General features: G+C 43.2%; 1 protein-coding gene across 3 annotated transcripts in view; it reads left to right on the top strand.

Moving 5' to 3' along the window:
- The first annotated feature begins 2,675 nt into the window (after positions 1 to 2,675).
- SH3BP5 (SH3 domain binding protein 5) overlaps positions 2,676 to 23,832 on the top strand; it is a 53,243-nt gene continuing 32,086 nt past the window's right edge. The window contains exons 1-4 of one of the 3 annotated variants that reach the window (XM_065051665.1): positions 2,676 to 2,859; positions 2,990 to 3,055; positions 5,513 to 5,575; positions 15,702 to 15,830. In XM_065051665.1, the coding sequence (XP_064907737.1) occupies positions 2,827 to 2,859; positions 2,990 to 3,055; positions 5,513 to 5,575; positions 15,702 to 15,830 (291 nt within the window). In that variant the 5' untranslated portion in view covers positions 2,676 to 2,826. Of the gene's footprint in view, positions 2,860 to 2,989; positions 3,056 to 3,302; positions 3,460 to 4,782; positions 4,871 to 5,512; positions 5,576 to 15,701; positions 15,831 to 23,832 lie in introns of those variants that run through there. The other 2 variants (XM_005510691.3, XM_065051666.1) reach the window with 2 other exon arrangements.

Here is a 23,832-nt window from a genome sequence, read left to right on the forward strand (position 1 = left end):
CAGCCTTTATTCAGCCGCCTTGGCATGTGTGGGACCTGTGGGGGAAGCGGAAAGGTCAGGATGACTTTCTGGGAGCGGGGTGGGGTTGGGGAGGTGTCTGGCTTTTAACAGCTCACATAGGAGAAATTTGCAGGGGTGAGATCGCTCGTGACTTAGCAAAAGTAATGCCCAAATGCCATCGTCCGCAGTTGACACCTTGCACTGTACCGATGTAAGCGGAGCTGGGCGCCTGCCTGTGTGATGTGCAGGGCTGTTCCTTGGATACTCCTGGGGCTCTGCCACCCTTTGCAGGTGACAGCAGCTTCAGGCAAAGCTGTTTCATGGGGAAGAGAAAAAAAAAGAGCATTCAAATAATATTCTTGAGTCTTTTATTGATCTTTCTGCGTACTGAATAGTGTCCCTTTCCCTTTTCCATCAAATCTTGCCCTTCAGGCCACTTTTCTGTTTATGCCTTAATGATGTCTGCAGTGATGACAAGAAAAATGACCTGTGCATTATTCAGCAATTTTTTTATATATAAATCTTTCTAATGTTTGATATAAATTGTTTGATATAAAATGATCTCAATGGCCTTGGGGGTCTGTGTGGGATTTTGGAGACATGGGGAAAGGGGCCTGTGTATTCATAGCGTCTCTTGCACTGAGCTGCAGGCAGCTCTCCCAACATGCTAATTCTGCTGTACGACTGAGGAAAGAAACAGCTTGCTCTGCCTTGGTGGTAGCAGATTGATGAATTTGGCTGGAGGATATTTTGAGCTGTGACAATCGTGGGGACTGTCGTGGTGGCAGTGGAACAAGAGGGTCCTCATGGAAACGTTACAAATCCCTTGGGGAGAGCAATGTCTGCGTGGGAGTGTTCCCATACCCCAAGCAGCGGGCAGTGCTTTGCATGACGTTGCCGTGGGTCACATTGCGTGGGTCTTGGAGAAAAGCGGCTACAGTAGCTGTTTTATGTAGTTTTGTTTTCTAGAAATGTAAGTGATAACAGTGGGATTGTCAGCATTAACTCTTCCTTATGCTGCTTTGTGTTTTCTGTGCTCTTTTAGGGTGATGAGAACTTTGGATGTTTGACCACCATGGTCTTGGCATGAGCCACAGCACACCAGGGATGAGAGACGCCAGGGCCCTGGGAACCTCTGGCAGCGTGTACACGTTGAATTCCCTTCACGGACGGCAGTAAGGGTAAAACACTTGGCTTTGGCTGATTCAGGTTTTTATTTTCCCACTTTACAAGATTTCTTCTGCTGGGAGAAATTAAGATGTTGCAAACAACCCATCTGCGTTTTTGCAACACCTCCTCTGTTCCTTGATTATTTTAGTTTGTTGGTGTCACTCTCCATGTTTATACTATTTTCAAATGTTTGTGCCACTTCTCCTCTTCCTCCTGCCTTTTTTTTGTCTTTTTTTTTTTTTTGTTGCTTTACAATGTTTGGAAGAGCATGACTGCTTTTCTTTTGCCTTCTTTTTTACCTTATGAACATTAAGTTTTATCTTCTTGTGCTTTGCTGAGTTTTTTTTTTTAATCTTCAGTTTCACAAAAGAAACTTCTTCACCACATCTAAACTTTCGTTTCATTTTTTTTTTATCTTTTGAGGAGTCTTGTAACAAAAATGGAGTTAAATTAAAAGTGATACTTTTAAGGTGGAGATATATTCCTCATTTGTTTGACCTGTAATCCACCCACAGGGAGTGAGGAAGAGGTTCAGTGTGGTTGGCGTGATTTGAGGAAGGGCCTTGGCTCAGCCAGTTGCCACTTCTTGCCTCGTTTTTCCTCATGGGTAGCCTGGCCCATGTGCTCTGGTGGGACTGTCTTCTCCATGTCTTGAGGAGGGAAACAGAACATTTGTGGCTCTCACTGAAGGGCACTGGACACATGAATACCCTGAACCAAACCCACAGGAGCTTCGCTACCTGGAGTTCCTTGCTTGTACTTCCATTTTCATAGTGCCATGTTGCACAGACTTCTGCATTCATCAATCAGTGTTGTGTTTGGTATCATGAGCAGTGTGGGCTGGTGGCAAGAGGCCACTGAGGGGATTTTATCCTTTAAATCTACCAGAGAGATACTTACTAATACACTTAAATGGCCACAAATATAGAATCAGTGTGAACATTAAGAAAGCAAAGGGCTGGAAAAATGAGATGTATTCTTGCACGTGGCTAATATTATTTGGGAATTATAGGTGGTTCTTCAATGCTTTAAATGTGGTTTGTATAGATGTCTAAGTGTAAAGAATAAAAGATGAAGGCGGGCGTTTTTGTACTGAATAGCAATGATGTATTCACACCACTGCAGAAGCATTATTGAATTGTCAGGCCGGGCAGAGGAGAATGGCACTTGCGTCTCATTTTGTCTCTCACAGGGCAGCACCTCTTGTCTAAGGTCTTATTTTGAGTACAGACTGATGCCTTTGCATTGGATCTCACTCCTGTTGAAACTGATGGGAGACTGTCAGATTTTGTGGTTCTGTGTGAAAAGACAAAGCACAATATTTTTCCTTTTCAATGACAAGAGAACACACTGTCCAGCTCCCTCTGGTGTCGCTGTGATAAGAGAGGGTTGTTTAAAATTTTATGTCTTCGCTGCAGCCTACAGAAGGGGTTTCAGCCGTACCTGAAGTGAGATGAAGAGAAGCTGGTGCCCATCCTTGCTGGTACACTCAAGGGCTCCCCACTCTTTTCCTGTCAGTGTTTGGGTGCCTGTTTGGGCACTGCCCCCACGATTAAGGGTACCCTAATCTGAAGTGCCGTGCTAGCCAGGGGCCACACATGTACACAGCATCGGTGCTTCTTGCAAGAAGTTACTTTTTATTCACAACAAAAGGAGATGTCTTTAGTACGTCTTTTTCTGCTGCACCTGGTAAGTACAATAGTGGCTTGCTCAGCTGCCACACAATAGAAATCTGGATTTCATTTGAATTTTCAAGGTTGTTGAAAGTGCCTTTATTATTTTATCTCCTCCCTTTCTCTCCCCTTTTCTTCTCCAATAGACGTGTCAGCCCCCAGCGGGGCCTGAAATAGAGGAAAGAAGAAAAGAGAGGGGAGTGAAAAAAAAGGTATCGTTAGCATTTGCCTCCACCTGAAACTACTGATTTTGGTTTCACACACTGCAGTTGCTCAGCCCGGCGGGGAGGGTGGCGGGGTGAGCAGTAACTCTATAAAACGGGGCGTCGCGGGGGGAAGGAAAAGATGGGTGGGGGGGAAGAATAAAAAGGAAACCCCACAATTTTGCACTCGTTTCCTCGTTGCGGTGCGAATGCACAAAGAGAAGGGGGTGTGCTGTGGCGGGGAGGGAGGGGTTCCCCCGGAGGCGGGGCCGGGCCGGGGCGGCCGCGGAGCCGGAGCGGCGGCGGAGCGGGAGGCGCCGGCAGCCGCCGCCATGGAGCCGGGGGGCCGGCGCGGCCGCGCCGCCGAGGAGGGCCCGCGGCCCGAGGAGGAGGAGGTGGACCCCCGTATCCAGGTGAGGGCTGCCCGCCTCTCCGGGGGTGGGGGGAAGACACTTAATTTTGTAATTTAACACGTATGTAATAGTCGTTATAATGATTGCCTGTTATTTTTTAAGTATTTTTGCTTTTTGATGCATATGTTCACGCACATCTATAGACGTACATGCACATATGTATATATTTGCCTGTGCAGAGGAGCCCCGGGTGCTGGGGAAGCGGCCCCGGGGTGCCCCAGCCCTTTGTTACCCCGCAGCCCCGGGGATCGCTCTGCTGGGCTCCCTTGGGCATCCCACCTTCTTTCTGCTCCTGTTGGGATCCCCCTACCTTTTGATTTTTGACCATGACAGCGTGACCTTGTTTGTGAAACAGGGTTGATGCTCAGAAATCCATAAATCCATTTTGGTTTTTTTTAAATTATTTGTTTAAAAAAGGAGCTTTAGTGGGAGGTCGTGTTTCCTCTCCATGCATGCCATCCGAGATGCTTTTTATTCTTGCGTGTTTTCTAAACAAAGCTTTTCTCCCCAAAATCATGCCTTGACCAGTTGCCTGGTGGAAACTTCAGCCGCTCTGTGGTCCCTGAAATGAAATGTATTTTTAGGTCTCTGCAGATTTATGGCTTTTGCCTCCAGCATTGCTGGGACTGTTTGTCATGAGTGAATATAAGCATGTGTGTACATTGCTGAGCGGATGGATCCCGGGCATAGGGCCCTCCTTGCTGTAATTGTCGTTCTTTTCTCCATCACGAGCATTTATTTTCCAGGGCCGAGCGGAGCAATGCAAAATTCACAGAACATGGTTACATAGAGCGAGGCCCTCAGCCAAAAGCCAGCCTGTTAACTGCCCTGATTTTTGAGAAGCCGAGCTGTTAGTGCCTATTGATCTAATTTTGGCCTTGGGTTCCTCAGCTTGCAACATGTTTCCGTGTACTTGATTTGGAATATTGTTGGTGAAACAGTGGTTTTGTCGAGCTTTCTGTTTGCTTGAAAACACAGGCTCCTGTGTTGGCCTCTCTGAGAGCCCTAACGGTTCTTAGCCTCACATTAAAGGGCAATTAGGTGATTTCTGTATGAGTGTCTGTTTTGGAATACATGGGTATGCAAATATGTATCTTACAAATCCTGGGAGCTGGAAATGAAATCTGACCTCCGAGGATGAGAGAACTGAACTGTTGAAATGAATTCCTTTCTGATTGTAACCAGAGTCATTCTTGTACTCCGCTGGGAAATCACTGAAGTGACAATCAATTTACAGTGTTCGGCTTGTACAGCTAAACATTTCAAGGCGGGTTCTGTTACACCAGTTGAAAATTAAATAACATTTGAGTTAGAGAACACTCCTGTTGAAATCGTGGGGGCTCACATGGAGTAACATGTTACTCGAATAAAGAAGGCTGTTGGAGTCTGCTCCGGAGGGTTGCTTTTTGTGGTAAGAAAGTCATTAAGAATGAGCTTTGTTTTTACTTCATGCCAACACCACCTCTAGTAAATATTTATTCAAGGGATTTAACACCTTTGTTTTTGGTGTTAAGAGATCAAAAATGTTGGCACAAAGGCAGACTAAGTAAACATAATCATATGTCCCATTGACTGGTTGTGTTCTAAAATGGTTTGCCAAAGTCCAGAGTAAAATGCCTCGCGTGCTGCAAGACATATTTCTTATCAATGCTGTGCTTTCACAGTACGACTCCTGTGATAGTACTGACTTCATGCTAATCCTTTTGGGGTGTGTGTATCTCACTGGAAACTAGCAAATACCGGCTGTATTGATTAACAAGACAGAACTTACTGTACCTTATGTTTATTTTTAATGGTGAGGAATAAGCCAGCACAGGAAATGTACCGCCTTAAAATAAAACTATAGAGCTTCTCTGGTTATTTTTCTTGCAAGTAGCAAAATAGAAGACCGGGGCAAAGTTATTCTAAATGTGTCGAGGTTTCCTCTTTTTGCTGAATTTGTAAGCCACGGCCCTTGTGAGCTTTCAGTGGGGATGCTGAAGAGTCTTCTCAGACACTTTTTCCCCTCTCTGATTCCTTAATATGTGTTTGACATTTCTTTCTTTCTTTCTAGGGGGAGCTGGAAAAACTAAATCAATCTACAGATGATATCAATCGGAGAGAGACAGAGCTGGAGGTACAGAATTCATACTTGCATTTTCCTTTTGTGCATGTTGGATTTTGTGAGCAACTGAAGAGTATTTTTGAGTAGGTTCCCTCCTGAGTTGTGCTATCCTGAATGGTAATTTGGCAGCCGGAGTTTGGTGATGATGTTTCTAATGGTGTGCATTGAGCTAACAGCTGGAACAGAAAGGGAGAAGGTAGAGGAATGCTGACATTGTAAACCCCCGATGCAGAGAACTCCATCCTCCCACTGCCAAACCTTATTTTTAGGTTTTGAAACTAAACTTGGAGAAGTTCTGTTTTTACAAGTGACAGTTTTGGGTTTGTGTTATCGTGATTATAGACAGTGAAAGTTTATTTGGCTCAGAGGTCTTTGCCATGCAGTTACATGCCAGGATCTCCTCCTTGGTGGCTGTTTTTTTTTAGCTTGTTAGTTTTGCCTTTTCTGTCATTACTTTCTGAGTAAGGAAAGCAATGAAGGAAAGTTGAAGGAAAATACTTCCTAGTAGTAGAAAGAGGTTTTCTTAGGCACTTAAAATGCTAATAGAAAGTTCTGAAGAAATTGTTTCTAAAGCCCCAAATTTTGACCTTCAACTATTTGGTAGTAATTCTGGAAACCTCAGCATTATTTATCTAATAACAAATGGCAACAAACTGTCTTACTTGTGTGTCTCTATTTTCTTTTGTTAACTGCAAAACAAAGAAGATAAAGCCAGGAGAAGTGTAAGATGAGTATGCTGCTAAAGCAAAACTGGCATAAAATGCTACTTTACATCCTACATAATTCTGATAACATTACAGTATTTTGAATACTGTCTCAAAGCATGCTGAGATTGCAGTGATTAACGTACTCTAAAAGTACATCTATAGATTTCTCTTCTGGGTCCTCAAAATGTTAGAGTCTGGCTTGTTTGTTTGCGGGGTGGTTGGTTTTCATGAGATGAGTACCTGGAGCATGGGATGGTTCCTGGTGGTATTTTAAACTATTGGAGTATCTACTGTATGCAGCAAATGGAATATAGGGTTATGAACTTCTTTGGAAACAAAGCAGCCTTGTTGTGTGGCTGTTTTCTTTTCCCTGCTTGTTTGCATTTTTTGTGCTTTGTGGCATGTAGATCATGAATTTATTGGCAAATAAACTTAGAGGAATAGGGGACTGTTTTTATGCAAAATTAAACTATGTTTCAGCTGTGACAATGGTGTCACAAGCTTGATTTACATTTTATGAGTAAACTTTAAAACCCAGGATGCTGGTCTGCAACGATACCAATTAAATGGACTTCAGGACTCTTTAAATACATATATTAAAAAAAAAAATCATTATATATATATATATATTTTCAGTCTCCTTATTTCATGCTGAGGTACTGAAATTGAAAGATAGTGCTATGGATAGTTGCCTGGATTTCATTAATCTTGTCATAACCCTGCACTGAGGACATATTATGAGGCAGATAGAATAGTAATAATAATGCAAATGCATACTCATGAAATAAGTTCCAATGACTTAAGATGGGATTTTACTGCTTGATGAAAATCATTCATGTGTTCAAGTGTTTGTAGAGCCTGGAGATAAGTAGCTACTGTGTGTGTGACACGTGCTGATGAGCTTGAAAGGCTCCTGGATATATTGTTGTAAGTAGAAGAATTATGTTTCCACGTTGTTCTTCACATTGCTGCTTACTTTACTTTGTCTAAGAAAATACTAGGTGTCCAGTAGTGCACAGAATGATTATATGGTGCTTTCTACCTCTGTGTCATTAAAGGTTTACTGCAGATCTGTCTGTAGTACTTACTGTACACGGTGTTTGATGGAATTAATTTCAAATATCATCAACAGTATGCTCTCTCATGAATGTTTTCTCTTTGCTTTTCATCTGAAAATCTTACTGGATTGAAGCCAGTTAGTGGTATCATGCAATGGCATAATTTTTTAATCTGAAAATATTTTAATTACTTTTGGTCTGCTTAAATTCTGAGGACAAATGCAGCTGGGTGATGTAAGCAAGGCTTAATTTATATATGTGTTGATAAGTGCATTTTAAATGGACTTAAGACCTTTCTAGAGGAAAGATACTAAAAAACCCACCCAACACTTGTGGTTAGAAGAAAATTCCTGCCTTTATACTCTAGACAAGAAAAGAAAGCTTTGCAAGCAGCCTGGTAGGATAAATTCAGACTTTGGAAGGGAAAGTTTAGAACTGGGATCACTCTACTTCAAAGACTTCCAAAATCCTTGAATGCTGCTGAGAATGTGGGCTGCTGGGATAGCCAGGCCGAGTTTACCTTTGAAGATTTGCTATTTTGGCTGTTATTTGCCACTTTGGGTCCCTCTTGCTACCCCTCCTAGCCTGTGGTGTTGCTGCTACTGCAAGATATTTCATTAGCAGAAAGATGTGGGTTTGTGTTTGTTTTGTTTTGTTTTTTTTTTTTTTAAACCAGACAATGGAATTGCATTTATCCTATTCCTCTATTATTATTTTCTTAATCTTTTCGATATGTGATCATAGCTGCCTTTAGTGGGAACACAGGATCATTAGGCTCTTTCTAGCACAAGATACTGATTGCCAACTTCCTCCAGCATGACTTTGCAGTCCATACATTCCCACTGTTGAATTTAGTCACAGAATAATCTGGAAAAGCAATGGGAGCATTTGAGTGGAGGGTTATATTTCTTTGAAGGAAGTTCAGAAAAAGACACCCATGTTTTTGTGACTTGTACTATCTGTTAAGGGACTGAAATCAGTAGAAGCTTCTTGAGTTTTAAGACTACAGTCTCTTGGTGTAGCCGCAGACGTGTCTGTGTTTGAACAAAATAGAAAATACTGGCATTTGTTACTCACAGAGGTGATGAAATGGGGAATTCTGTTTCAAGTTGATCAGCCTGCCTTTTTTAAATCTTTTAAAATAAGTTCTGCACCCCAACCACCTCTGAAGGAAGTGGATTTGCATGTGTGGCATGATTGAACAGACACATTGAAGTTGGCTAATTCTATTCTTTTACTTGGTATAATTACTCATTTTTTTTTGCTCTTTTGACCTATCCTGTTAAACCCTGGAGAAATAACCTGACCTGAATGATCCTCACAGCCTGTTCAGGAGTTGTGGAGCTGCTAAAGGGCACTGAGTGGCTGGTAGTTATATGTTGCGTTAATGTATTGCCTGTTAATGAATCTTTGATTAGGCTTGATTTAAAATCCATAACGCTGCTCATACTAAGTGCAACGCTGAGCATTACTGACACAGCCAAAGGATGAAAGGGTCCTCTGAGAGATTTAACACTTGACTCCGCTAACATGCCTGTTTATGTTTGAAGTGTCTGAAGAGGTGGGGGAAACATCTTGCCATGGAGATACAAGTATGTTTTGGCCAAATGCAAGTTTGAGTGGTGCCTTTTGCTACTTGAGCTTTTTTCCTGTTTATTGGAAACACATGTCCATCTGAACTCACACCAGGAGTTGCAAATGTCCGTAACAAGTGTGCACAACTCGCCTGTCCAGCTAACTTGTGTGTGTCTTTGGCTTCTGAAAGCACAATTCAGATGTGACAGATTCACCCAGGGACCCTCTGGCAGCGCTGCGGGAAGGGGAAATACAGCACATACCATTAAAATGACCACTGGAATCCCAGCTATCCCACATGTGGTTTTTGTTAGAGAGAGCTTTTTGTGTTGCTGGAGCTACGAGCTTGCCCGTGTTTGTTAGAGAGGAGATGATTGCACATGGAAACCAGAGCTGAACAGTGCTGCTTTCAGCCACGTTTGTTGTAAATAGGCCCTGGTTAGGATCCTTCTTGTATGCTTGCCTAGATCCTCTAGTCCTGATCTGCAAGACTTTGTGTTACTTTTAGCTCCGGATTTATCCTAAAGGTCACCCTGGGTTGGTGTTGGATAGAGTCAAAGGAAAGGGATGGATCAGTTGTGGCGCTCTGTCACTCGTGGGCCTTGTTGGCATTTGAACCTCTCTCAGAAGAGGAAGGGCTATTTTATTTAGAGTTGCTCTTCTTACTTCCTCGCTAAAATACTTGATTTTGGGGTAAAGCTCATGCTTTTGACCCTGTCACGTGCAAGAATTTTAAGTAGACTTAAAAAAAAAATAAATTCCTCAATCTTTCAAGTTTTAGAACAATGAGCTGTCAGTGGCAGGAACCTCATTCTGAGTGTGGCTGCTTGGCCTGGGGAAACACGTATCTCTAGAAACATCCGCTGTCTTATCAGCATCCTTGTGCAGCATTTTCCAGTGTCCACAAAAGAGTACGCAGATAAGGGGGAAGCAGCTCACTGGCTGATGTTCCCGCTGGTTTTTGGAGCGCGATATACACGCACAATGGATTTGTCCAGCACTAGCACAACAAATCTTCCCATATCTCTTTATAATCTACTTTTTTTCCATAGGAAATGGCTCCTGTGTGTGGGTTGCGTGTTCTGCTGCTTATTTTGCCTTCCACTTTCATCTACGGATGAGTAAGGAAAAGTTCCTTCCTCCACTATGGCCCTGGAAAGATTTTGTCGCCCGAGTGAGTCAAAGGGCTTTACTTGATTCACGTTCTTGAGGCAGAGATGGGTTTCTAGCTGAAGGGAGGAAGGGTTAGGCAGAGTTATCTGTTTTGGAAGGAGCACCCAGTGCCTTCTTTTCTCTCCCCTCTTCTAAGAGGACTAAAACTACCAGTGTATTTGTAGTCTCAATCCGTAACTGTCTGCAAGCAGGAGGTCAGAGCAATTTTACAAATACCAATTTTTATTGTTCTTAAATGGTAAATTAGTAGCTGTGGGGGAAAAAAAAGACTTTTCCCCATGCTTAAAAAATGAGAAGTTACTTAACCCCTTCCTTACACTTTCTTTTTAAGCTTTGGTAGTCAGTCTGTTTTACATGAATGGCTCAGGCACCAAATAGATGTTAATAATGTCATTAACCTGTTTGATGACCTGAGGTAGGTTTCTGAGCACATGCCTGTGCATCTGGTGTGTATGTAACTGGGAAGCCCTCCTGCTTCTCACACGTGGACTTTGTTGATACCAATACTATTTTAACTTGGAAATGAGCTTTTGCAGCTGGTAGGTCTCTGCAGCAGAGGAAGGCAGGTGCGGATACCGCCTGCTTCTTGCAAGTAGGTGAAGCCTGTCACTCAGTCAGCAATTTTATTTTTCCATGCACCTCCCAGGCTGGTTTAATGGGCTGTCAGATGTTCTGCACTCTAAATTGTCAGAAAGGTCATAGCACAACCTTTGTAAATGAAATTTAGGTGTGCTTCATACCCGGTTGATTTGTTAAGTTCATTTTAAAAAGAAAATTATTTGAAAATACATGCTTCATTTGATGGGCAGAAATAGTTATTTGCCTGTCATCTGGCATCTAGCACCAGCTCATCACCATCACTCATGAGAAAGGAAAACAAGTATGTTTTATCTTCCAAGAGGTACAGTTTAAGTGTAAAATTGTATTTTAGTTTCTTTTTGCATTTGAAGGTGGCTCTCCAAAATGCTGCTGTATGGATGGCCTGTCTTCAGGTGTGGTCCCTCTTCTGGTGCAGTAGCAGATAGCTGCCCAACAGCAAGTTACTGGAAACAAAGTTGGCTTTTAATAATGAACTATTGCAGCAAAAGCCTTTGTGGAGTAGCAGTCTGGCATGGTCCCTCCCTAAAACTGTGCTGGTGAAATCTGTCATTTGGGACAAAGGTGTGAAGGATTTCCAGGAAGAAAGGTGATGAGAGTGGAGCTCTTGCACCCATAGAACAAGATGTTGAGAAATAAACCGCAGCAGTTAATGTGATGCACCAAGTGCTGCGCCTGCTGGAGTGTGTGGATGGCAAACACCGAGGTAGTGAGAGTCTAGTTATTAAGACTATAACTTAAGTGAGAAGTTTTGAGTGCTTTCTTTTTTTTCCACCTTGCGACATGCATTGAGGGTAAAGTGCCTTAATCAGCTTTTGTCCAGATTTATAGAGGTTTATCATCATCTCATCTGAGCAAGTCGGAAGGAGAAAACATTGGAAATGTTAGCCAGTCAGCTTCCAGTATCACTTTCCTCTTTGCAAAATCAGTAACAGGTGTTCTTAAAAATGATCGCAGAAGATTATGAGCGAGTAGTGGGGGAAAGGGGCTTTTGAAATGTTGTTTGAGATGTCTGATGTCAGTTGCATTGCTTCTGTTAAGTTTATCTGGTCTGTGCAGGTATTCAGTGCAGGGATGAGAAAGGAACTAGTGTGTGTGTGTTTGTTTGTTTCTTTTTTCCTAGAAAAACCCTAAAAATAGCGTGACTCGCAATGTTTATACCTAAGGCTGCATGCTTGCTTTTATCCATAACTAGCCTTTCTGCTGGGGAAGCGTCACCTTCAAGGAACTGAGATACAAAAACGAGAAATTGAGGACCGTGCTAGAAAAGTTGCATGGCATGTGCTGCACCGTCTTGGTTTGGCTCCTGGCAGCACGTTGCAGGAATTGTCATCTTTTCCGTTCTTTATTATCCATGTGTGTGAGGTAAAGGTTGGAATGAAGCAGGAGTTTGGCAGTTAGTTACGCTTGTGGGAAGGCACATCACAGCAGGGGATTTGATATCCAGGTTGAAGGTGGTGCAGTTGTCCTCCTAACACAGGCTGGAGACCATGGATGAGCTGCACCACTGTGCTGCTCCTGAGCCTCCAAGGTTTTGATGTGAGTGATCTTGCAGAAAACACCACCAAGAGCACTTATAGCTTTGAACCACTTCACATGTGGGTCAAAGTGTCTGACTGACAGTAACACAGGAAGCCAGCTGTAGAGCAGGGAGTTAAATTGATTCCCAAGTTATTGCCTTGACCACAGGCCCGTCCTTCCCGTGAACCACAGATGCGCCTTTCATGTCACTTAAGTAGCAAGTGCACCAAGCCTGGTGCTCTTGGTGTGATTGCCTTGGTGCTTCCGACCTCCCCAGTTTCACATGAAGAGTAGAAATAGCTGCTGCCCCTGTATTTCTTATTTAAGCTTCCCCAGGGGCACCCACCCAGGGAATTTTGTGGTGTCCCGAGGGTGCTGACTCTTACAGGCGCTCCACCAGCATGTGGCAGGGCTGACGCGCTGAGCGTGGCCACGTGTTTGCTGGAGGGAGCTGTGCCCCTGCACACGGGACGTGTTGCCAAAGCCCCCAGGTGGGAGCCCCCTGGCCGCTGAGACCACGGGAGCTGAATCTGTTTGGATTAGGGAGGCTGGGTGGTGTGAATGCACTGGGCTGCTGTAGGGGTAGATACGCAATGTGGGATCGTTTGCTTTTCTGGTGTAGTGGGGAGTAAAAGTTGTGTGGGTTGTGCAGGAGAGGGCATGGGTTTGGCATTACATTCTCAGAAACCTCAGTATCTTCTTGATAGGACAAGAGCAAGTGCCCTCAAGTTGTGCCAGGAGGGGTTTCGATTGGACATTAGGAAAAAATTTTTCACAGAAAGGGTTGTCAGGCACTGGAACAGGCTGCCCAGGGAAGCGGTTGAATCACCATCCAAGGAGGTGTTTAAAAGACGCGTAGATGAGGTTCTTAGGGACATGGTTTAGTGCCAGAGTTAGTTTATGGTTGGACTTAATGATCTTGAGGGTCTCTTCCAACTGAAATGATTCTATGCTTTTTGAAGTTGAAGATGTCCCTGCTCATTGCAGGGGGGTTGAACTAGATCACCTTTAAAAATCCCTTCCAACCCAAACTATTCTGTGATTCTTGCTGTGTCTGAACGGGAGGTCTGGGAGCCTTTGATTGAGGGACTGGCCCCAGCAGAGCGCAAGCATCTGCTTATTCTCTCATGCAGAAGGTGGTGGAGCCTTCAGGCTTGTGCTCCTGACAGTCAGGAGCCTGAGAATAAATGTCATTTAAAATAAGCCATGTGATGGATGACATGGGTATAAAGTTCTGGGCTGCTTTGATTTTTCATTATTGTTCTTTACTGGAAGAAATGAGGACAGTCAGAGCCAAATAAAGCCTGAATATAAGAAGCAGGGATCTTTTGGGGAAAATTATATAAACTGGAAGTTGATTGCGATGTATTCTTCAGCTGGAGCTCCCTGTCCTGTGTATGCTACCATGTGAAGTGGGGCTGTGCTCGTGGGTGAACGTGGGCTTAACCATTTGCGAGGCCTGTGCCTCAGGTGCCAAGTTATAGGAGTAGTTGCAGTTTAGTAATTTGTATGTGCTTCTTCTGAGTTGGCGGGAGATTAATGGGTACAGAAGTTGCTGTTGGTTTGACTGCTCTGTCCTTGGTGTCTTTTGGTTTGTTTTTTTTCTTTCTTTTATTTTAAACTCCAGGTGGAGGTCAGTCGTCTTTTTCCTATTGGATAAGAGTGTTCATAATTATTACATGAATAAATTTGGGGTAGGTCTCTAAGCACGGGTTTGGTAGTGAGGTTTTCTTTGTTCCAAGTGCTTATCTTACAAACATGGGAACTGAATTTTTCATGAATCATTGCATAGGCCTTTTTTTCTTAATGTGTGTACATTTATGTTTTTCTTTAGCTATTTGCTTTCCACAACTAGTGTCCTAATAAGCAGCTTTCACAACGAAAGTAAGAACCAAAAGCCCAATCTCATTTAGAAATGAGTTTTTTATTTTGTTCTTGCAATTTTAGGAAGAAAAAAATGTTAAATATACTTCAGTATTTAATGTTTTTCTTGCAATATAGTCATTATGCTTGCAGTCTTATTTCAGTTACTTGTGAAATTCATTTTGAGCAGTGAACCATACAGTGTCCAGTACTTTAATTGGAAATATTCAAACTCTTCTCACTGAGAAAATCATTGACTCGATACATATTGTTTGAATTATACATTTCAGGCTTTCATTAAGAAATGAGATTATTGACTGGATTTGAATTAATAAAATAATAAGCTAATGTGCATTTAATTCTCTGGTTTTGACCTTGCTACCCATTTGAATACCTCCTTAGAAAAATTGCAGTGCCTTAAGAATCTAAAGCTGTTTTCATTGGGCTAAAATATGATTGATGCTTGTTAAGGTTTTGGGTAACACCAAAAAGGAAGTAAAGAAGCTTTTACAGATATATGTTGCTTTTTCTGTAAAAAATAATGTATTGTTGCAGTTTTTCTCCCCTTTTGAGAGCATAGTGGTAGGTTCCAGTGTATTTTAATTCTTCCAATTAATAAACAGTTGTGCATTCTAGAAATCGTCAACGATAATGACAAAAACCTTCTGAATTAGAGCACTTCTTCAAGCCAGCTGCTTCCTGATAATCAACATGTCATTCTAGCAGCAGGCTGTGTAAATCCTGCTCTCTAATTAGAATTGTAAGGCTTGTCAAGAGCTCACATGGCCCTTCTTCTTCGTCTCCTTAAATCCTGGGCCAGGTCCCAGCCTGAATTTGCATCTCTCTGCAATAATTGCATTGATTTACAGTCTGTGTTGGATGCAGAGATCGAAATCAGAATCACTTTGCTTGAAGGTGTGGAAATTACAGAGAAAATTTTTAATTGCTTCAGCTAATTACGTAAAGAGGGCAACTCATGCAGTTTGGAAGCAGCTGGAATTTACTTTTCAAAATGTAGTAAATAATAACAGTGAAATGCAAAGTAGATGTTCAAGGTCGGGCTGGATGGGGCTCTGAGCAACCTGATCTAGTTGAAGATGCTCCTGCTCGTGGTCAGGGGGTTGGACCAGATGAGCTTTAGATGTCCCTTCCAACCCAAACTGTTCTATGGTTCTATGATTCTGTGATTCTATGGTAAGGATTACGAGATGCTGATTGATTTGCCTGCCTTCTAGCCCCATTCTAGCATTGTCTAGCTGAGATGTCTTTGCTGTTGAACTCCCTATCAGAACTTACACTGCTCTTTGCCTCCTCACCAAGCGAGTAGTTCACAAGCTATTCCTCTCTGATAAACTCTGCCAGAGGCGACATCTAGCACAGGCTTTGCAGGCTCTATATAAAAGCTGTCTCTGAAAGATAAAGATTTGGTGTCCAGGCTGCTAACTTTCACATATGGTTCTGGGTTCCTGTTATTACCTCTGCTAAAGAATTCTGGCTTGGTCCAAATGCCAGTAACTGTTCTGAATGTGTCAGCTCATGTGTGAATCTAAAGAGCAACCTGAAAGTAGGAGCAAACAGGTAGAAACAAATTTTGACGCTCTAATCTGTCCTTGTCCTTTCCTTCCTTTCCACAACATTTTGCAGGATGCACGCCAGAAGTTCCGCTCCGTGCTGGTCGAAGCAACAGTAAAACTGGATGAACTGGTAAAGAAGATTGGAAAAGCTGTAGAAGACTCTAAACCTTACTGGGAAGCTCGGAGGGTGGCCAGGCAGGTGAGAACTTTCTGCCTTATAAGCCTGTGCTGGTGGTTGGAGGGCACATGCTGATTGCATTGCTCTCCTGCTATTAATAACATCTTAAGCATGTGCGTTTGGCTGACACTGATCAGTCTTGAGTTGTGTGTCAGCCATGTGAATTGATGGCAAAAATGTGTTTCTTCACAGCCACAGCTGCATGTGTTCTTTAGCCCAGGAGCAGCTACAGCAGAACAAACCATCAATAGCAGAAGAGTAGTTCTGTTTTCTTATTATCAGCGGCCTTTCAGAGCCCTGCTTGTTCCTATCAGAAGCTGTAATTATTTGAAAATACAGCATGGACTTTGTGTATCTGCTTTTTCTTCTTAAAGCAAAATGCACAGCAGCTAAATAGCTGCAACGGGGAGCTGCTGGGAAAGAGGCTGGAGTGGAACAGACTTGGGGAAACCTGCAGCGTTTGGTGCTGATTAGCTTGTGCTGAAGCAAAAATGTCCTAAATGAACTGAGTTCTGCTTTCAGTGCTGCCACCAGGACCTTACCTCCATTGCCCCAGCTACTGCTTGATTACTGACAGGCGTTTGTGGCTGTGGCAGGGAGGGATGAGGTGTGGAATTAAGGATGTGATCTGTTGGCTGCAGGGCAAGCAAGAAGGCTTGTGAGATGTCAGTTTCTCACTTTAGGGAAAAGGTAGCTGAGAGTTGAGTGTGTGGTCGCTTAGGGAGTGCTTCTGCTTGGTGTCTATCATGGGGTTTGCTGGTGTCTGAGGCTTTTTGTTTTTCCCCCAAGGAGAGACAGCGGTAGAGGAAGAGTTGCCTAGAGCTGTTGCTTCTGTGCTCAGCTGGAAGGATGTGAGGGGTGGCACTTGTGGCTGGGGGGCCAGGATGTGATTGTGTTTAAGGGGAGAATGAGAGACGGGGTAGCACATGCGAAATACATCAAAATTACAGAAGGGTTTTGTTTGTAAAACTAGGTGAGGCCTGAGTTGATGGGTGAGAAAAGTAGCGTAGGTGTGCGCTAGAAGGGAGAAAGTAAACTCGTGGGGTAAGAGAAGGAGAGAGAAAATAACACATCCCAGAACAAAGCATGGAAAAGGGAGGTGTGAACACAAGCTTCATGGGTTTGAAAGCTGCTGAGGCAGGAATTGGGTTGAAGGGACGTGCCACGCAAGGTGATACGTGACCATGTTGATCCTTTAAATTGCACGGCATTGTTTTGGAGCCATTGTCTCAGGCAGTGGGGATGATGTGTAGGGGTTGTTAGGCTTAATCCTTCAGGCTGGAAGCAGTGTGGCAAATAGGTAAACTCTGCTTCAAAGCACAGAAAACATGGTATCTACTGCTCGTCTCTAACTGCTCTGAAGCAATCCCTCCTTATAGGGCCTATGGCGTGTGCTGGAGATAAACCAGTAGTGAGCTTGAGGTACAGAGGAAGTTAGTAACAAAGTAAGGTCAAGGAATTGTTTATATTGTGTTAATTAGTATGTCCAATTAAAAGAAAAGTGCCCAAAACCCCGCCTCGAGTATGATCTTATACTGCTATTACTATAAATAGTTATGTAAGACATAGCATGCATAGAACTTCAAGAGTTCTACTTTGAAAAGTCGATGGTAGAAAATGCATACTCTGCAGTGCAAAAGAATCAGATGACTTTGAGGTTTGTAACATCAGGCACTGAGAGCAATGAACTTTGTCCTCTGTCAGAAGCTGACAGCAGACTATGTCCTGAAAATGGAATTTTTTTATTGTTGTGTCTTTGCTACCCCTGAAATCCGTTCTGTCATGCTGATTCAAAGGTGCTTTGCAAGACCACTACAAACCCAAACCACTGAAGGTCCTTAGATTTTTAGAATTGCTATTCTGGCATTTGGCTTGTTTGAGAGAACCGTATTTTTATCCCCATTTGTTTTGTCATTAGGTAGCTTTAAATTTTATTTATCCCAGATGTGCTAATTTGCTGCACAGTCAAATTTCCTTTAATTCCTTGATAACATTTTATTTTATTTTTTTTTAAAGTGGGGATTCCCCTTCTAACTGTTCATTTAACTTTTTTCCATTTTGTGTTATGGAGCCAGTTGTGGAACAGAACTCCGTCTCTGTATCTGCTCAGCAGGCAGAGCTGGAAGGTAGTCTCTGGTTTCTCTTTGGTTCTTTGTCTGATAAAATCTTGAAATAGGAAATGTGAGGGCCAAGAGGAATATTGACATTGAAGGATAGCGAATCTATCTGGAAATCAGGAGACTGGAAAGATTAGTTCCAACTGTCAGCAAAGCATCTGCCCGAAGAGTTTTTCTGGTCTTAATTTAGTCTAGAAAAGTTCAGTTTGACTGGGAGCAAACTTACTATATTAAAGCGGGGGAAAGGAGTGGGTAGGAAAATATGAAACTGGAGCAACATACCAGAATATTAATATGTTTAGGTGCCAGCTTGCATCTTTCTTTTATACTTTGATTGGTAAAATTGTAGGGAAATCGTGGGAATAGCTTGATATTTTTCTGTTTAACTTTATAAAAGCATCTAACCTCTGAAGATTGTCTTCCACCTTCTGTCTTTACAGTTATTGTAGATCCATTAGGCTGCCTCTGAAAACGTAGGCATGAGGTTCTCGGTGGTTGAAACGGCTTTAATTAAACAATAAGGGAAAAATGCATGACTGGGCTTGTAAGAGAAAGGGAAGTGTAAATTCTTGTTAGTTGTTTTCAGTAAAGGGAAGTAAAAAATATGACATGTAAATGGATCTCTTCTCGGAACGCAGAGTTGCATAATTAATGACATCTAGTTTGGCAGAAATGCAGGAGTTGTCCGAAGCTACTTGCATTTAAGATACCAGTTGTAGGGTGAGCTGGTTGATGCAAGCTGTATTTAGTCATACCAAGGAGCTTGTTTTCACTTGGAACAAGCATGATTCTCTTCTAGAACTAGATGTTTCATTTATTAAGATAAAACCCATTAAAATAGTATGAGGGCACTGATGTGGGGTCAGCCAAAAATGGGTCCCTGAGTCAAGTACTTCCCTGGAGAAGCTTTAGAACCTTGAGCCCTTTTGTCTCCTCACCCTTATCCCCATCTTGTGCAATCCTCTGCTGCCAGAAAACAGTGATTTCAAAACAGATTAATTCTCCCATGCAAGAGTCCTGTACCATCTTGTTGGTGTTATATATGCCAAGAGAATTTCAGCTTGGCCTGTCTCAGGGTGAAACTTTGCTTTAACAGAACAATGGTCCCTTAGCGTTAGGGTTTGAGTGCTTTGTCCTCAGAAGCGGTGGCACAGGGAACCGGGATGCTCTCTGTTGGCACCAACGCAGTCATATTTAGCTTTTGCTGAGACTGAAGTGAGAGCTGGCTAATATTCCTGCCCCTGTAGGTTTCATGCAGCTTCTGCCAAGACAACTTCATTGTGGTTTCTCATTTTGGTATACCAGCAGTTTTTTTGTGTTGATTACAGGCACACCTTGCTGGTTTTGAGCATTTTGATCCAAATCTGTTGTTTAATCAAATTTTAATGTGGTTCTGCTGCAAGATTTTTTTTTTTGCATTTGGCATATTGTCTTTTCATGTTCTTTAACTTACACCGTAATGCACGTGTTCAGTGGAAGAACCTTGACACAAACCTTGTATGTATTTATGTATTTACACAAGCAATGACCACACTGCAGCAATATGTAATTCCTGTAATCCAGAGGGTGGTCCAGGTTCAGAGTCTCAGGAAGATCTATCTTCCCATGTCTGGTTGTTTGGTTTGGTTTTTGATAGAAATCTGCTTCCCTGGTTGACTAGTCAGAGAATTAGACTTTTCTTGCCCAAAGGTAATGGAGAAGAAGGGTGAAGTTGCCAGGAAACAGTAATAATGTAAACAGCAGTGCAGGTCTTGAGTCTCAGAGGTAAGTAGTGTCTTCAGCCACTGTTAACTTAGCATTTTGCAGGGCTGAGGCTGTAAAGTGCGTATGCAGTAGTGTCTGGGCAGGTGATAGGGTTGGAGAAGTGTGTCACCTCCCTGGTGACAGTGTGCTCTGGGGCAGGATGTTGTGCGAAAGCAAGCATGGTCTGTTGCGTAAGTCACTGGGCTGGCAGGAGCTGATTTTGTGCTGCTGCGTGGCATAGATAAATTACTTTGCCTCTCTCTCAGTTGCCATGTATAATGGAGCTGTCAAGCTGCTGTGAAGCCCAGTTCATTAAGGGAAGTAAAAGCACTTTGGGGTCATTGGGTGAGAGGTGCCATTAAAACACTGTTATCCGTACGTCATTGCTTGTGAACCCAGGGACAAACCGAACAGAAGGACTTGCCTTTCTGCTTTGCTTCTGCTGGAGAAAAAAAAAAAAAAGAAATCTGATAATAATGTGTTCCCACCAACCCCCACAAATAAAACAGTCCATGCATTTGTAGTGACCCTAGCCTGAATAAAAGCCCTATTGAGTGTTGCTTTAAATTAAGCTTCAGCTCCTATTACTGTTTGTTTGTTTCCCAAGTGAGGAGTTATATTTTAGTGCCCAGTACTGGCTCAGATTGGGAGGAGGTGTGAATTCTTTGCTCAGCTTTACTACCGAGCTTATTTGAGAGGGACATGGTTTTGCTTTGTGATATTCCCCTCACTCCCCCTGTGTCATTGAGCTTTTACAAAAGAGCGTCAGAAAACTTGCCTCAGGCAAAAATAGATGAAAGATCTATGCTAGGTCATATCTATATGTATCTCTCACTAAGTAGCAAGTGTTCAGAGAGCAAGATGTTGAAGACTCTGCATGTTCTGCTTCCTCTTGGGTCACTCTTCCTGGTTCAGCTTTACAACTAATTCTCCTTTTCATGTTGCTGCCATACTTTCTAAAGCAGCACCCTTTTATCTCAAAAGGCTTGGAAAACCAGGCTGGAATTGGTATGTATAACAGCTCATCCCTGCTGAAGTCTGGGCACCCCTGAGAGGAAATGCAGTTGATGGACAAAGTAGATTGTGTTCAGCAAGGACAGCTAACCTGTCCCTTCACTGCAACGTTTTACATAGTAAAGCTCCTTCCTCTCACCTCACTATTTCTCTCACCTAATACTTTATACTGGATTGCCACATCTGCTTGAAGAAATCAGCTGACAGGGTAAAGAATTGTTAGTGCTGAGTTCTCAGATATTCAGAGCCTGGGTCTCCATTCTGCCCATCTTTGCAAAACTTGAGGCCCTTAATCATCAACCGTAGTTGGTGGTGAGAGGTAGGTGCATTTGAAAAGGCTCCTGAGGTACGTACATCTTCCTTAAACGCAGAGGGTATTAAGACACCTTGTCTTGGGTTGTTTAGCCACGTGAAAGTTGTCGGGTGAATCCTTCATCAAGTGGTTCAATGAATCTTATACCCGAAGTGATAAGTAACTACTGTTATTCCTGCAGAACAGGAACTGAGCCACTTGATGCTGGAGGTGGGAGGGGTGTAAGCGCATAAAAGCACACTTGCTTAGTTGGAAGACACTCTTCCTCAGCAGGTAAGGCCGATGCTATTCTTTGAAGGTCAGGATTGCAGTCCCTGTAAATGAACAAAATTTTTGAAAGTGGCCGTTGGCACCTCAGTTTCTAGGTGTTAGGCTTGAGATGTCTCAAAGTAGTGTGGAAAGTGTGGAAGTTACAGATGGTAGCTTTTTTAGCTCAGGAAACAAAAGCTTTTTAAATTTACATAGCCTGGAGGTTCAAAACTGCCAATCACCCTTAAAAATTAATTAGGAATTGGAAGCCAAGGTCTTACCAGTGTCGCTTCCTGCAGCACCCAAGCTTCCCATCCAAATCTGCTCAGTGAGAGCTACTTGGATGACAGCACCAGCTGGCAGGAGGGCAGCACAGAGAGCGGGTGGCAGCTCCTGGGTCCAGATCCAACAGCAGTGGATGTCCAGGTCTTCCCCTCTGGTTCCTAGATGTATTATCTGTCAATATATTGGAAGTAGCCATGTCATAAGGAATCTCATTTTCTGTCCTGTTTTTATGGGCTGAAGTCCTCGTGCTCGTGTTCAAGACAACAAGGAGTTAAGACTGATGCGTGTTATCTGGTAAGCTTATCTTGGCAAAAAAAGGTGGAGGGAGAGGGAACTTGAGAAGCAAAAATTAAATGTCAGCAGAACTGTGACAGACTTGCATTGCTGTTTGGCAACTTGCCATGGAGCTAGTAAAAAGCAAAATTATGGACACAGTTACAGTGGAACAAACAACTGACCTTGCCTGACTGAAGGAGTGTTTCTGGTTAACTGTTTAGTGACCAGAATCCTACCTAGTGGGTTCGTGTTTTCAAAGCAAGGATAGAGAAACTTCACAATTGACTTAGAGAAACCTTCTACAAATCCTTCCAACTCTTTAAGAAAAAACCCAAGCACCCATATGACACTCTTTCCATGGCTTTAGTTCAGTGCTGTGTTTACATTGGTAAGTCACGATTGTCTGTGCAGTGCTGCTGCTAATGGACTGTTAATTCCGGACTCTCTTACACTTTGTTCATGTTGTACATGGAGAAGCAGTAGAAAACCATGTGGGCAAAAGCGTTCCTTTTGTCAAACTGCTGTCAACGAGGGGTGAGTAACTGCCATAGGCTTCTAAGAGTATTTTCACCCATGTTCGTGGTGGTGGAGCCAGCAGAAAGTATTTTGTATGGATGTTGGTCCTCCGATCGTTGGCAATAATCAGTCTAGGCTGCCAATACAGGCTATGTTAGCTGTGGTCTGGGTATGCCGTTTTAACTGAAGATGCTGTGTTGCAGCTGCCCTGGTGGCTCCTGGGGAACCTCACAGCAGTGTGTGGATAGAGGAGGGAACGATTTTTGGTTTAGGAACGTGGGGTGAATGGTGTGGGAAGCGGCTTTTGCTCCCCAGGTTCCTAAGTCAACTGTACAGGAATGGCTGTGATTTGGTTTTCGGATGACTTAGGCTGCTGGGGTGGAGAGGCTGCTCAGAGGCAGGGGAGCAGCTCTTCTCCCGAACTAGAACTTAACTTTTGGTGGTCAAGAAACTTGTCAGTAGGGTGGAGACTGTGATTGCCTTGGTTTGTGCTGAGGCAGGCCAGGCTTGGGAGGGAAGCAGCACAAGCCTTGGCTTGGAAGAGATGGCTGGGGTACTGCGAAGGGAAGAGACATGGAAGTTGCCTTGTGAGCAATTAAGGAGCCTAGTGCTGTGAAGAAATGGTAAGTAGATGACATGTAGGTGAGCAGCTCAACAAGTGGTGCTTGAAAGGATGAAGCATGGAGGCTCTGGGTTGTGCCTGATGGTGCGTGTGTCCTTCTTCCCATTTTCCCTTTCCCGTGGACCTGCTCTAGACCTGAACCCCTTCTTCCCAGCAACTCTTTCATTATTTTTTTTTGTTACAAAACACATCATTAAATCTTGGAGAAACCATGTTGATGTGACGTCAGTCCTCTTGTGAACTGTGGAGTTCCCATTGCTGTGATCCCAAAGGGCGTTCTCAGTATATTAATCTCCCTTTCCATGTGGTGCGTGAGTGGCTGTGGGGCCAGGAACTTGGCTGAATTGGAAACAAGCCAAGCAAGGGAATTTGACATCTGTAGTTTTATTATTGAGGGAGAGGAGTCAATTCCTGGACTTCCACCAGGAAAACCACTGAGTTTTGTAAACTTTATTTCTAAAGTGGGATGCACTTCGGGTTGAGGAAAGAAAATGTTTGGCCACACTCAAAATTGGATAGAGTGCCTCTGTGCTCTCATGTTGTTTGCACAATTGTGATTGAAACCCTGTGAGTACTGTATAGGAGTCACTGCTCTGCGTTCAGGTTCATATGGCTCAGTGTTTCACTGGTGCCAGATGGAGCTTGTGCTGGGTGTGTTGTGCTTGTTCCACCTGAATGCTTAAAACCTGAAAACTGTATTTTAAGTCCTGCATTATGTTGCATTTTCCTTCAGGCTGAAGTTGTGATGAAGCCTAGGAAGCAGGGGGCTCAGGGAGACTTTCCTGGGTCAATCAGCTGGGTTTTGCCTGGCTGATTTATTTGCGTTGTTATTTATTTACTTAAAGACCTCAGTTTTACATTGATGTTCTGGCTCTGTCATCTGATTGA

Source organism: Columba livia, chromosome 2 (genome assembly GCF_036013475.1).
Source record: "Columba livia isolate bColLiv1 breed racing homer chromosome 2, bColLiv1.pat.W.v2, whole genome shotgun sequence".
NCBI classification, from domain to species: domain Eukaryota; kingdom Metazoa; phylum Chordata; class Aves; order Columbiformes; family Columbidae; genus Columba; species Columba livia.